Below are 14,433 nucleotides of genomic sequence, written 5' to 3'. Positions count from 1 at the left end.
CAAAAGGTCCATAGAAGCCCTTCCCAGGCTGTGATAGATTAGCCAGCGGAGTCTCCATGACTTCTCGTCAGGATGTGGCCCTTGGGGAACTCCTGGAAACACCTTCTTGACCTACACCCCTTCCACGGCCTAAACAAGAGCAAAAGGGCAGTGCAGGGAAATAGGAAAGCATAGGAGCTAAGAAATGGGTCATGAAGTGAGTTAGGGGAGATCTTCTTTTCAGTGAAGGGTCTCATTTAGCTAAGAGAGTTCACACTTCCTGATAGGGGAATTATTTCATTCCTGGTCCACTCAGCATTCAGACTCTATGATTTTATGACTCTGTCCTTACCCGTCACTACCACAGGGCACAGAGCCAGCCTTCAAGATATACTTAGACTTCCCCCATGGCCTTAGTTCCCACTGGGCTCTTCCTTGCAGCCCGGTGTCCTGGAGGGCTGGCCTGCCCCCAACGGCCAAACTGTCCATTCCTGAGGGGAATCATGGCCCCTGAGGACAGTCTGTGTCTCATCCAGCCGTGTAGCCCCAGCAGCAGCACAGAACACATCTCAAAACACATTTGCATACAATTTTCTTCAGTCAGCGAATGAAGAAACAGGAGCGAACTCCTGCATTAGAAGTGAATAAATTGAGACCCAGATGGATTAAATCATCTGCCTAGAGGGATGTAAGCTGCCAGGTAAGGGACTGGATCTCAAATGAAGGTTCCCCGATACCAAGATGCTTTTTCTACCATATCAAGTTATGAGCCCTCACCTCTTATCTTCAGAGATTCCAACCAGAAATATTTGTATCACGGGACGGATCAGGGATGCTCCTGAGAAGTGATACCACCGGAGTGGGGAGGGCAGATGGAATGGGGAGGTCCTTTCTACGTGTGGTTGATTATTTTACCCTTCTGTGTCCAACTTCGGATTTGGTGGAGATGACAGGAAGTAAATGGCGAACGGTAAAGCGAGGTTACCTCTGATTTGTAGGACACGAGGCGGCCTCGTGGGAGCGCTGAGTTGCAGAGAATGGGTGCGCCAGTGCCGGGAAGGACCCTTGAGGCAGTGGCAGCAGTAGAAGGGTGGGAGGGGAGAGGGAGCGGTGTGGGGGAGGGGGGCACGTTTGAGTTGTCAATGCCATTGGGTCTTAGGAACCCTGTGAGTTATAGAGGGCTGGGGTGGGGGGGGGGTCCTTTCGAAAGTCCAGCTGAAGAGCGTTTGCCTTTGTTCTCTGCACTGGGACCTTTGGAGGAATCCGTCGGCTAATCAGGATCTCCTCTGGTAGGTTTTCTCCAGTTTTGTGAAAAATTTAAAAGTGTTCTTTCATTCGCGTAACTCTCTGATCTCTCCTATTCTGATATTACTGTCTCAAAATCCAGAGACTTTTGAAACTTCTTTGCAATGAAAAGAAAATGGTGGCTTTTTCTTTTTTTTTCTCTCTTTTTTTTTTTTTTTTTTTTTGATGTTTGGTGAAACTGGCCCCAGCAGTGCTCTTCGGGAGGGAAAGCGAAAGATAGAAAGGCACCTTGACAACGGGAATGTGTCTCTGAGAGAACAACTCCCTGGCTTGACAGAGCAGGGTCTCCTTCCGGCCCCCTCCCATGACAGCTGGGCCCAGAAATGTATTTTAATCCCACTTGATTTTCTACCCACGAGCACTGTGCTGGGCAGGTAGAGGGGACTAACTGAATGAATGAACCCAGCGTATCCAGGGAGGCAGCCAATGGAGGGAGGAATGAAGACTGTGGTTTGTTTCTGCTGCACATACTATTTACCCCATCAGTAATACTGAACCACACGATTCCTTCCCCCCAGGGATTGGTAGCTTCTAGAGAAAGGAAAGGAAGTAATTATTACAGTCACAATAAAGAGAAATTAACATCTAGGACGGCCTGGTTCGATGGTAGTTCAACAAATCTTTCTTTAATTCGGGCGGATTTATAGAGAAAGGAGTCCATTGTGACTCTCCTGTTTGCTCACACGTAAGCCAGCTGCCCAGTCTGACCATGAGAAAAAGTTAGAGAATCTCCCATTTCCTGTCACCTCAAATCTGTTTTCTGTGTAAGCTTAGACTCATGATCTTTGGAATCCCTGGAGTCTGGGTCTCCTTTATAGAGTTAGAGGAGAAACGCTCACCACAATTATTTCTGCACCTTTGGCCTCATGAGAGCAGAACTTCAGCCAGCAGTCTGGACCCTGGAACACCCAGCCGTTGTGAACATGAAGATGTTACCGCAGTAGTGTTCTCCCTGGCTTGTTTTATGAACTTGCTGCGAGCGATTTACAAAATCCTTTGGACAGTGTGGAGTTTTAAAAATCTTGAAACCCCGAAGGAAAAAAGGAGCTGTGGAAAACCCAGGGTTCACATTCCAGAGAGCGGGTGTGCTCTTGTAAGTCACGGGAAGAAGCCACCGTGGTTTTAAGTGGGTTAAGCTAACCTAATGTCTTCTTCGAAGCGGAAATCTTGGGGCTCCTGGGGGGGCTCAGTCGGTTAAGCATCTGACTCTTGGTTTCAGCTCAGGTCATGATCTCACGGTTCGTGAGTTCGAGCCCCACATCGGGGTCCGAGCTGACAGTGCGGATCCTGCTTGGGATTCTCTCTCTCCTTCTCTCTTCCCACCCCTCCCCCCACTCACTCTATCTCTCTCAAAAATAAATAAATAAACTTAAAAATATATGTACACTAAAAACTAAAATAAACAAGTGGGAACTTCTCCTGTGAAAATCTGGCTCATCACCTGAACTGGGATTATGCCAGCGAGTGGGCAGGCAAGGGAAAGGCAGTGAGTGGTAGCCAATTAATTAGTCAATCAAAAAGTATTTATAGAATTCTCCGTGTACACGGCAGCAGGCAGGACTCAGAGGGAGATGCAAAGAAGAGTAAAAGGTAGTACCATAGCACGTGGAGAGCTCAGACTTGTGGGAGGCAAGGTGTGCGTGTGCTAGTGGAAAGATAGGGCGAGGCAGGATTTTAATTGAGCAGAGGTGGCTTCTAGATGCCGAGACTGTAACACAGACAAGCAGGCGGTTATTCTGGGCTTATCACCATTGACGCTGTACCAGAGGGTGGCGATTTTCAAAGCAGCTATAATTGGTTAGACTAAGTAGTTCTGTCTTACCAGACCCCTTACCACTGAGCACAAGACGATTTGGATGAGACAATCTGAGGGATGAAGGAGCGTTGTTTTCCAAACGTGATTCCACGGAGATTGGGCTTGTGTCCTTAGCAGAGAGCTCTTTTAAAGCAAACAAATCATTCTGGAAATGTGTAGGGGCCTCCAGTTAGAGGATAAAGAAATCCTGGGGATGTAATCTACAGCACGGTGACTGTAGTTAACAATATCGTGTTGTATATTTGAAAGTTGCCAAGAGAGCAGATGTTAAAAGTTCCTAACACAAGAAAAAAATCCGTAACTGTGTATGGGGCTGGTTAATTGAGCTTATTGTGGGGATCATTTTGCAATGTACAGAAGTCACCCCCTTTTTTATTTTATTTTATTTTTTAAATGTCTATTTTTGAGATGCGCGTGTGCGTGCACGCACACACACACACAGTGCAAGCAGGGGAGGGGCAGAGAGAGAGAGAGTGGGAGACACAGAGCCTGAAGCAGGCTCCAGGCTCCGAGCTATCAGCACAGAGCCTGACGCGGGGCTTGAACTCCCAAACCTCGAGATCATGACCGGAGCCGAAGTTGGACACTTAACTGACTGAGCCGCCCAGGCACCCCCCTCCCGCCACCTCCCCGTACGGTAGCCGCCTCTCATCCACAGTTTCAGTTACCTGCAGTCGATCACAGTGCTAAAGTAGATACATGATCCTCTTTCTGAGGCCGGGAGGGCAGTAGCAGCCGTGTGCTGCTGTCACAGCGCCTACGTCATTCCCTCAGCGCATCTCATCACGTAGGCATTTTATCATCTCACGTCATCACAAGAAGAAGCATGGGTACAGCACAGTGAGGTATTTTGGGAAAGAGAAAGGTCATATTTACATAATTTTTATTAGAGTACAGTATACTGTTGTGATGGTTCTATTTTATTGTTAGTTATTCTTGTTAACCTCTAACTATGCCTAATAGAGAAGTTAAACTTACTCGTAAGAATGTGCATGTAGGAAAAAACACAGCATATACAAAGTTTGGCACTCTCTGAGGTTCCAGGCTTCCTGGGAGCGTCTTGGAACAGATCCCTGAGGGATAAGGGAGGACTACGTCATACTCTATCAAACCATTAGCTGTGCATCTAAAACTAATGTAGTATATGTTGATCAGTTCTGAATTGTTTTAATGTTTGGGGGAACACATATGACTGCCAAACTAATTACATACCAAAAATCTCACCGTTGCACCTGGACTTGAGAAAGCCACTTTTAGAAATCTTGGCGGAATAATAAGTATGTGAGTAGAGGAAACTGAGACAAGGAAAAAAAAATTATAAGGGTATAATTATAAGGTATGACCTGAAATGTTTAGCTAGTCATTTCCATTTGCCAGGTTTTTTATGTTATGTTATTTTATTTTACTTACTTATTTTTCATTTTTTATGGAAGTGTAATTACGTTCATAGTGATTTGACAACTCTGTTGGCCAAGTCTTTTAGATGATTGCCCAGCGTTTAACATGCACAAAGGCTTGATACAGTGGTTTGTAAATCTGTTTGCACCGTTAGCAAAAATAAATGGGATGTCTTCCTAACAGTAGCTAACACATCTATCACTGATCATGTCACAGACTTTGTGTGCCTTTCTCTACACACTTATAGGAACCCTGTGTACAGGTAGTAACTAAATAAAGCAAAACAAAATTAAGCTCTTTCCCAAAGAACTTCAGTTAGTGATTCCAAAAGCAGGGCCCCCTCTAAACAGCCCTGGTTAAAAAGAGGCAAACGATGGAGACCTTGTAAAAATGTTTGTAAGTGTGGGGAACTCTCCCTTTCTGGAAACTACTATGGGAAAGGATAGGAATGTCGTCTCTCTCACTGTTTTAATCATTGTCTTATTGCAGAGCATTGCACACAAAATTAGTATTAGGAACTATCTGTACTTTAAGGATGGGTTTTATGAAATGACCAATGTTATTTTTTAACTTTTAAGTGATACTATAAAATTAACATAAGTATAATATAAAAGTAATATATGAATAGAAATAATATAACACAAATATAAAATAATATAAAATTAATAAATTTTTAAATGATGACAGCCATCCTTTCACCTAGGAAAATGCTACCAAAGACAGTATATGAGAGAATACTAACTGGCTATATTCTTAATGAAGTGTATGAAATATTTGTAAATGGGTGTATTTGGTGTAAAGGAGTTTAAATTGTTTAAGTATTTAGAATCCTAACTACTTTATTTGAAAAAAAAAAAAACCCACAAAATTTAGTTTGTAAACTCAGAGATAAACAGGATGCGATGCCCATTTTCCTATTTTTGCCACACCTTTTTGAAAATCATTCATTAAAACATTTGATCAACCCTGAGGTATGTCATTGTGAAATCCCAAACCCTTGGGGACAAAGACCCCGCAAACTTCCTCCAGAAAGGAAAACAAAGACTGCATCAAGGGATGAAAAATCAGAGAATCAGAACGGCTTTGGACCTCTCAACAGTAACCTAGGAAGCTAGAACACAGTGGAGGAATGCCTTGCAAATTCTGAGGAAAACTTCCATCCCAGAATCCTACGCTCAGCCAAACCTCCGAAGTGTGAAGGCAAAATCAAGGTATTTTCAGACTTGCAGGTTCTCCACAAAAATTGTCCTTTCGCATACCTCGTTTTCAGAAGAAAATGCTCTGAAACTAAGAAGACAGTTAAGAAAGTACACCAAGAAAGAGGAGGGTATAGAATCGGAAAAGCAGGTGTTACTAGGTAAGAACGAGTGGGGAGAAGGCCCTGGGGTGAAGGGGAAGGCAGATCTCTGGTCCCAGAGGCACCGTGGGCCTACTGAGCTCTCATGCACTTGGAGTGATTCTCCAGAAGAGATGCCTCTGAGAAGAAAGATGTAATAGCATTCCAGACGTGTTTGCCTCAACTGAAAGGAGACTTGTACAACTGGGAGAAGAGTTTGGAGGTGAATAACTTTTAAGTATGTAGAGAAAACTGGGAAGCTGAACAACATAGCTGCAGGGAAACAGGTTGTGAAAAAAGAGAATGGAGAACAATTTTAGGATACGTTGTGACTCAGCTGTGAATAGTCATAAACGTGTTGACCCCGATGCTTGGTCACATAGAAATTGTGACACAACAGTACTGGGCAAAAGGAAGTGTTCATGTGTCTGGTGGTGGGGATTGGGCAAAACCTCTTGGTTTTGGTGGGAACTCAGTGGATAATGCCTGGAACCGAAGAGAAACAAGACACACAGAGATGGAAGCATGTTATGTACAGATGAGGAGATAATTACTGAAAGAAACAGCTAAAATCATGGAAATCGGTTGATTCTCAAGGCAAAAATGGAAGGGGCAGCCTCATAGAACTATTGTAGAGCTATTTAAATTCTGTGCATGTCTAAAGAGTTAAACTTTAAAAAGGGAAAAGTAAGGGGATAATTCAAATGAGGAAAAAAAACCAAGATGAGTTCTACTTCCTATTATAAAGGAACTCAAGAAAGAATACTACCAAATTATTACAAAACAAGGAATTAAGATTCACCTCGAGTGTCATTTGCTAAAACAGATCATTAAAAAGAGAAGGTCATGGAATTCCATATTCCTCCCACTTTTTCTTTCCACCCACCCTCACACCTGGTCAGATGATTGTGTTTATCCTCTATAAGCCGGAGGTTATAGGGGACCTCATCTTGGGGTTCTTCTGCATGAATTGGAGGACTAGACGGTCTGGAGACCAAGTTTGAGCCTCATCATCTGACCTAGTCTCTTGATTGCCCAGCTGTGTGTCTGGCTTCTCTCTGCTTCTCATCTGATTCTTAGAACATCTTATGTCTGACCAGTTTGCCATAGATCCCCTCTTCTGTTGGCTTCCTGGTCCAAATCCATCTGTCTGTCCACCTGGCTCTGACTCATTCCTTACCCTGACCTTGCTGTCTCCATTTCCTGTCCTATCCATTTCCTCAGCCTGATTCCTAATTCCTGGCCTCATGAAAACTTGGCTAAATCCACTTTGAAAAACCAAGGCGAATGGAACTGCCTGGGAAGAATTTGGAGAATCTGTTGCTCTGTTCTTTCTTCATTCTTGAGAGCCAGGATAGCAGCTGAGGCCACATGTGGGGAGGGGTGTGTGTGTGTGTGTGTGTGTGTGTGTGTGTGTGTGTGTGTTGGGAGAAGAAAGCATAGCCATCTTGGACCCCATCATTCTCCCTGGGAATATACCATGTATATTTTGGATACCTTTCTATTTTTTATTCTCTCTTTTATTTGTTCTTCCATTTCTCTTAGAAACTGTTCTAAAATTTTAAACCCAGAGGCATCTTTCCAGCTTCCTTGCCTGGGTTGTGTTTTGATCTCTTCAGAGGCTGTGACAAGACTCCAGTCCATGGTGATTTTACACGAAGTGACATCTGATTTGTTTTCAGACTGCATTCCACACCAGTCAGCCTGGCCCTGCAGTGTGTGGGCTAACTCCTGTTGTCTCTCAACATATGGAGCGCTATTAGATAGTGTGAGTTTGAGTCTTGTCAGGGAGGCCGATTAAGCCCCAGTCGGGGACAGCCGTCCTAAGTGTGAAATGTAACAGGCCTTCCTGAAATGGCGCTGTGAGCCTCTGGAGGTGGTGGGTGCCTTTCTGTTGGGGCATCGGGAACTTGCTAACAAAGCAAACACGTTTTTTTATTCCTTAGCATGGGCTAGGTCTATGGTGTAACATTTGGCAAGTTGAGTAACAGAGAACATAGATAACCGTGAACAGATGGACGCCTATTAAAAGATTTGAGGGGTTTTACCATCTCTCAAATGGCCTTCACCCTCCTACAGGATACCCAGTTCCCTTGCACGATTACGTAAAGGGTTCAATTAAATTGCTTCTTTTTTTTTTTTTTCAATTGCAGTAGAAGCGAAAGCTCTGACGTTAAGAGGAAAAGAATAGATGAGAAACTTCTAATTTTGAATCCCCTTGGGATTAGATGCTGATTTCAGCCGTGCAGAGAACACTGCCCCATATTTTGAAAGCATAGCTGCTGGCAGTTTCAGAGGAGATGACTTTCCAAAATAGGCAGTGAACCCCCCCCCCATCCGTATCTGATGACCATCTGACGTGTGGATGCAGAAGTCCAGAGCTACCCACATGTTTTGATAAGTCTAACCTTGCTCTTGAAAATGGCAGTGACATGTCATCATTATGGAATACAAAACACACAAAAAAAATGCATTACCTGGTTGTTTGCAGAAATAGAAAACATTACCTGTCTTAGAGAAATAGTATTTGCTCACCCTCTGGGGCAGCCCTGTCTCCTCTATGGGAGCACGTCTATCTTCTTTGGCTTAAGATGATGCTTAGAAAGTTCTCAAGAGTGAGAGCTACAGACGCTGATTAAGATGGGGTGTGTCTTACTTTCTCTGGGGCAGCAGCCTGAATTTGCCAAAAGCAGTCGTAGGTTGACATGGCGGGAGCTATGGTATCTCTAAGCTGGATCTCATGAACTTGGCCAAATTAGATTGGGTTCCATTCCTCAGCGGTTGCCTTCATAACATTACATTGTAGGGCCAGCAATTTTAAGGTACTCACCTGTGCGCACTCAGGATAGCTCTCTAAGAAGTGTTTGGACGCAGAAAAGCTAGATCCCCAACAGGCCCTCTCTCATCCTCAATCCCTTATCCAGCGTCAAACCCAATTTATCCCAGCAGAGACTGCCGGGGAACCGAAGCTTCCTGTCTCCAGAAACCACTCCACCTAAAACTAAACTTTGTCCAAAAATAATCAGCAGCAAAACGAAATATACACTGTTAATATTTTAAATTAAAAATTTCCACCATTCGGAATAATTGTAACCTAAAGTAATCCAGCGGCAGACACACTGAAGGTGGTAGTAAGTAGAAGACAGTTAGCCCTTCGAGATGAAAACCCAGTCACCTGCTAAGTGATATGGTTTCATAAACTCAATTCATAAACAGCTCAGCTGTTTGGCTTAAAGTAATTGAGTAGGTAAACAAGAATTACCAGTGGGTTTAGTGTCCCCTGGAGAGTTATACTTTCACAGAAAGAAATCGTTGGAAATAGTTAAAATATGCTCCTACCACTTAGTAGGATAAGAGTTGGCAGTATTAATTGTGAGATATATGTTCACGGGCTTTTAGTTTATGCTAGACATAGATTGTATCATAGCACAAGGAAGCATCCAAGGAGATACTTGTTAATGGTGTAGGGAGTGATTTTTTTGTGTGTATTGCATATGGAGCTTATAAAGTCATTGAATCGAATAGAAACCAAGATCAATATAATTTGGGTTTTTTGGGGTTTTTTTTTGTTGTTGTTCCAAGGTTTACGTTTTTTGGAGTTTCACATATTTTCCTGATGTATAGAAATATTCTCTAGGTAATGAAAGCCATTCCGAGTAATTTCTATTTTCCCTGTTGCTGCTGTTAAATTTAATGGTGTCAGCTTGCTAATCCTCCCTGACATTCACACGGACTCCATTTGTGCCTGTGTTTTTCTAGAATGGCAGAGATGCAAGGACTGATGGAGAGGCTGGAACGGGTGGTCGGCCGACTGGAGTCGCTGTCTGCAGAGTCACACCGGCCTCCTGGGGACTGTGAGGGACTTAATGGTGTCAGTAGAGGTAGGGACACCGACTGTTGTCATTACTTAATGTTCTCCCCATCACTTAGTTCTCAGGAAATATTTTTATCACCCTTTCTTCAGCTTTCGTACTCCTTCCTTCCTTCCATCCTTCCCTCCCTCCTTCCTTCCTTCCTTTATTTGTTTTGTTTACTTTTTTTGAGATGCAGCGGGGAGGGGGAGATAGAATCCCAAGCAGCTTCCTCACTTTCAGCGCACAACCTGAGGCGGGGCTCAAACCCACGAACTGTGAGATCATGACCTGAGCCCAAATCAAGCATTAGACTCTTAACCAGCTGAGCCACCCAGGCGCCCCCATACTCCTTCCTTTGTACGTGATCATGATATTCACCAGATGCAAGCCATCCCTGAAGAAGGGAAAGGAAATAAAGTTTCAACCCACAATCTGCAAAAATTACCAGTATCTGTGCCTATTAAGAGTATAATCTATGTGCCAAATGTCGTTATTCGTTTGCTCTAGTGTTTATACTGTTGTTCCACATTCTGCAGTGGCTATACATATATTATCTGAGTAATTTTATCAAAGAGAAATTAATGTTCTCGATTACAGTGTCAATTGGAAGGAATTATCATTCTGTAGATTTGAATTTTAAAGAGAACAAGTCATTAAATTTAAGAACTGCAGTTTTGAAGGAAGTGAGTCTGACGGGAAGCCAAACGTTGGTTCCAAGTAACATGATCACGTCTCATTGTGTCACCTGTGCCTGTTCCTAACCAAATATGCCTTTAAAGTCATATGCTAATGCCACTTAAAAAAAAAGATTTTAAATATATGATCAAACATAAAAAGTTAACAACATAACATAAAAGTTAGCTAGAAGAATACCATATAAGGCAAACTCTCTAAGTATCGACAGTAATTTTTCCAGTTCCTTCTTGTCTGAGGTCGTAGATTTAGGAAATAAAAATACAGGACACCCAGTTAAATTTGAATTTCAGATGAACTACTTTTTTGGGGGGGGTATAAGTATGTTCCACATACTGCCTGGGATATACTGCATGGTACACACTTAACTCTAAAAATTTATTCATTATTTATTTGAAATTCCAATGTAACTCGGGGATCTGTATCTCATCTGGCAACTCTGTTCTTGTCTCAAGTACATTTCCTCCTTATCTGACCCATTTTGAATCCTATCAGGCTTTGGGGACCGAGAAAAGCCTAGGGGAATGGGGGCTTCAAAAAAAAAAAAAAGCTTTCACTAGGCAAGATCCACATTGGTGCTTCTAGAATTTCAGGAGTATTTGGGGGCTGTGCCTTGTATCGGATGCCTTAGGACAAAAATTACTGCATGAACACAAATGCACAGACTGGTTTTTCCCCCTGAACATAATGAAAATTAAAATGTTTTGAATGAATTGAAAGGGGATGTTCTTTAAAGGGAGGCTGCCAGGGGCCTGTAAATTTCTTCCACATCAACTGAAACACATCTATGATTTCATTCTGAGCCTCTCTTTGTTAACTGTATAATTGGTGTAGGAGATTCAGTAAACCTCATTTGTAAGGAAATATTTTCATGTTCGTTTCAATAACTTGGGTTTCCTTATGTCTTTGACATCAGGAGATCAAAAGACATTTCTGTACGATTGCTGCCCACAAATAGAAAGCCTGTAGATACATAAAATATAAGTAAAATCCAACTCTCAGAACACTGTGTAGCATTGTTGAATAAAGGGGGGAAAAACTCAATAATTTGATCCTCACTTGACTTAAAGAGGTACTAGACTGCACTTTGTATTTTCTTTGTTACAACAGTAATTTTCAGGGAAACTTAATAGACTAAACAAAATTGGAAGGTGTATAATTAAATTACTTAAGTATTTAAACAGATATTTTCTAATACAGAAAATTGTTCCAAACCAGTTATTAGAATGAGGTCTTTTAAAACAACTTACCCAGCGGTTTATTATCCTACTGGGAATGCAGTAGGGTCATTGGTAAGCAGGATAATTAGTAAAATATCTGAATGATAACTATCCTTAAAACATTTTACAACCCTAAACAGCATCGCTTTCATTTCTTCTTAATTTAGTAAGCTTTGATGGTTTTCTAAATTCTATTTTTAACAAATCCTTAAGGACACCCTCTCACCTGAAATATAAAACATCGTTATTATGGTGATGTTATAACTGAAGTTAAAAATTTTTTTTTGATTTAGAAAGAAACTTTTAGGAGCGCCTGGACGGCTCAGTTGGTTAAGGATCCAACTTCAGCTCAGGTCATGATCTCACAGTTTGTGAGTTCAAGCCCCACATCAGGCTCTGTGCTGACAGCTTGGAGCCTGGAGCCTGCTTTGGACTCTCTGCCCCTCCTCTGCTCTCTCTCTCTCTCTCTCTCTCTCTCAAATAAATAAACACTAAAAAATTTAAAAAGAAATAAAAAGAAATTTTTAGATGGAACCCTGTCCACTACATCTGTAATATGCAGAAGTCAGCGAACTGCCTTCTTATGATACAGGTGCTATGTTGTGTTTTATGGTGGTTTTTTTCCCCCTGACGATCAGGTAAGTTTCATTCAACAGTTGAAGAAGTATTTTTGCACACACACCAAGTAATGAGTACTTTGTTATATACGAGGAAATCTAAGATGGATTATATGCAGAATCCTCCAGAATCTTTGGTCTCCATGCTTTGCTATTCAGGGCCACAACTGCTTTGATTAAGGGATGCTCACAAGAGGCAGGCTGGGAAGAAAGACAGGTGATTAAGGGCTGCCCAGAGGAGGTGTGAACAGAGCTAAGTGATGAAACGGAAATAGGAAAATAATTCCCTTTTATAACCGTTCCTTCTGCTGTGTAGAGTCCTTTGTCTCATGTCTCAAACTCTCTAACTTTAAGTACATCGCAGACACCTCTCAGGTGTCTCCCACAGGAACAAACGGGTTTATCTGCTTCCAAATGGACCCCTAAGGAATCTGTGGGCTTGCCCCCCTTTTATATTCCAGAAGTTGGTATGTACTGTATTTTGAACTTTAAGGTTCAGCTTCAATAGCCTGCTTAGAAGTTAGACTGTAGGTGCACAGCACTGTAAGCAGCTGTTTTCATCACCTTCTGGGCCTGTGGAAATGGGCATCTGGGAAAGGAAGGAAGCTTTATCCTACAGCTTTATGAGCATGGCTACTAATGTACAGTTTGAGAAAGGGAATCCTAGGTTTTGGTTTGGATTTTAATTGCCTGTAGGGTTGAGTTTTTCAATATTAGGGACATGAAATCTGGGACTAAGACACAATTTTTCTGTTAAAAAGCAGGGAAAGAGATACAGAGCACTCCAGGTTGGGCTGTTGTCGCTTGGGTTTTTATGGTAATTTGTCAGGTCAAAACTTAACGTGAGTTAGCTCAGCAGACCTTTTCATGCCTCCCAACTCTGCCTCCCTCCCCCAGGAAGTGAGGACAGGATGGAACAGAGTGTGTGACATTGGCATTGTTTTCCTACTTACCAGAGTTTGTTATTGCCTTTTAACTGTCCTGGGTAATCTTGGTAACTGTGTGCAAGGTCTCACAGCACCTGGGCAGATCAGTGTAGTAGAAAGTACACTTGGCTTATGTCAGTTCTTGGATCCGCCTCTTATTTGACTATAGTTTTGGTCAAGTCATGTGCTCCGATTACATCTCCATTTCCTCAACCAGGAAAACTATGATGGTGGTACTTAACCTCGTGAGTTTGGGGAAGAAACAAATTCGAATGTAGGTGAAAGTGCTTACTCAAATAGGAGAGCATTGTGTTTTCTTGAGCCATTGAAAAACGTTTCAGGAATACTGACCGATTGAATGACTGCCTGGGTGAAAAGAATGAGAATGGGATGGGTGATATTAAGCTTCCAAAGGGCCTCTGGCAAAGCAGTATCAGCTTTTCATTAGACTCCTGGGGACCGGGGCACCTGGGTGGCTCAGTCATTTGAGCTTCCTACTTCAGCACAGATCATGACCTCAACAGTTCATGGGTTCAAGTCCCGCGTCGGGTTCTGTGCTGACAGCTCAGAGCCTGCAGCCTGCTTCAGATTCTGTCTCCCTCTCTGTCTGCCTCTCCCCTGCTTGCACTCCATCTCTCTCTCTCTCTCAAAAATAAATAAAAACATTAAAAAAAAAAAACAAAAAAACCTCTCAGAGACTGACAAAATGTGATTCTTCCAAAGGTGTGGCACCCTCCGTGGAAGCCTTTGATAAGCTGATGAACAGCATGGTGGCGGAGTTTTTACAGAAGAGTAGGATCCTTGCTGGCGATGTGGAGACTCACGTGAGTACTTTTCTCTCTTTGTCTCTGTGGAGGAGATGACTACTATTTAAAAAACAAACAAACAAACAAACAAACACCCCAGAAATGACAAGGGTGGGTGAGGATATGGGGAGACTGGGGTCCTTGTTCACTGCTGCTGGCAATGCAGAATGATGTAGCCAGTGTCGAATCCCGAAAGCAGGATCCCGGAATGCTATTTGTGTACCCACGTTCCCAGCAGCATGATGCACCAATAGCCAAAAGGTGGAAGCCACCGTGTGTGTGTGGACAGATGAAAGGGCAAACACAATGTGGTCTATGCGTCCAAGGGAATATTATTCAGCCTTAAAAAGGATGGAAATTCTGACATGCGCTACAACATGGTCGCACCTTGAGGATATTTCGTTAAGGGAAATAAGTCAGTTACAAAATGACAAGGACTGTATGATTCCACTTATGTGAGGTGTCTCTGAATCCATTGAGCTG

At 42.7% G+C, this 14,433-nt stretch overlaps 1 protein-coding gene across 2 annotated transcripts in view; it reads left to right on the top strand.

Annotated features, from left to right (window-relative positions):
* CAP2 (cyclase associated actin cytoskeleton regulatory protein 2) overlaps window positions 1-14,433 on the top strand; it is a 154,370-nt gene that overhangs the window by 11,585 nt on the left and 128,352 nt on the right. Inside the window, exons 1-3 of one of the 2 annotated variants that reach the window (XM_049655010.1) lie at window positions 5,452-5,855; window positions 9,594-9,715; window positions 13,868-13,968. In XM_049655010.1, the coding sequence (XP_049510967.1) occupies window positions 9,595-9,715; window positions 13,868-13,968 (222 nt within the window). In that variant the 5' untranslated portion in view covers window positions 5,452-5,855; window position 9,594. Of the gene's footprint in view, window positions 1-5,451; window positions 5,856-9,593; window positions 9,716-13,867; window positions 13,969-14,433 lie in introns of those variants that run through there. The other variant, XM_049655011.1, reaches the window with a different exon arrangement.

This window comes from Panthera uncia (genome assembly GCF_023721935.1).
Source record: "Panthera uncia isolate 11264 chromosome B2 unlocalized genomic scaffold, Puncia_PCG_1.0 HiC_scaffold_25, whole genome shotgun sequence".
NCBI lineage: Eukaryota > Metazoa > Chordata > Mammalia > Carnivora > Felidae > Panthera > Panthera uncia.
The sequence above is the reverse complement of the archived record's forward strand: the minus strand, read 5'-3'. Positions and strand labels throughout refer to the sequence as shown.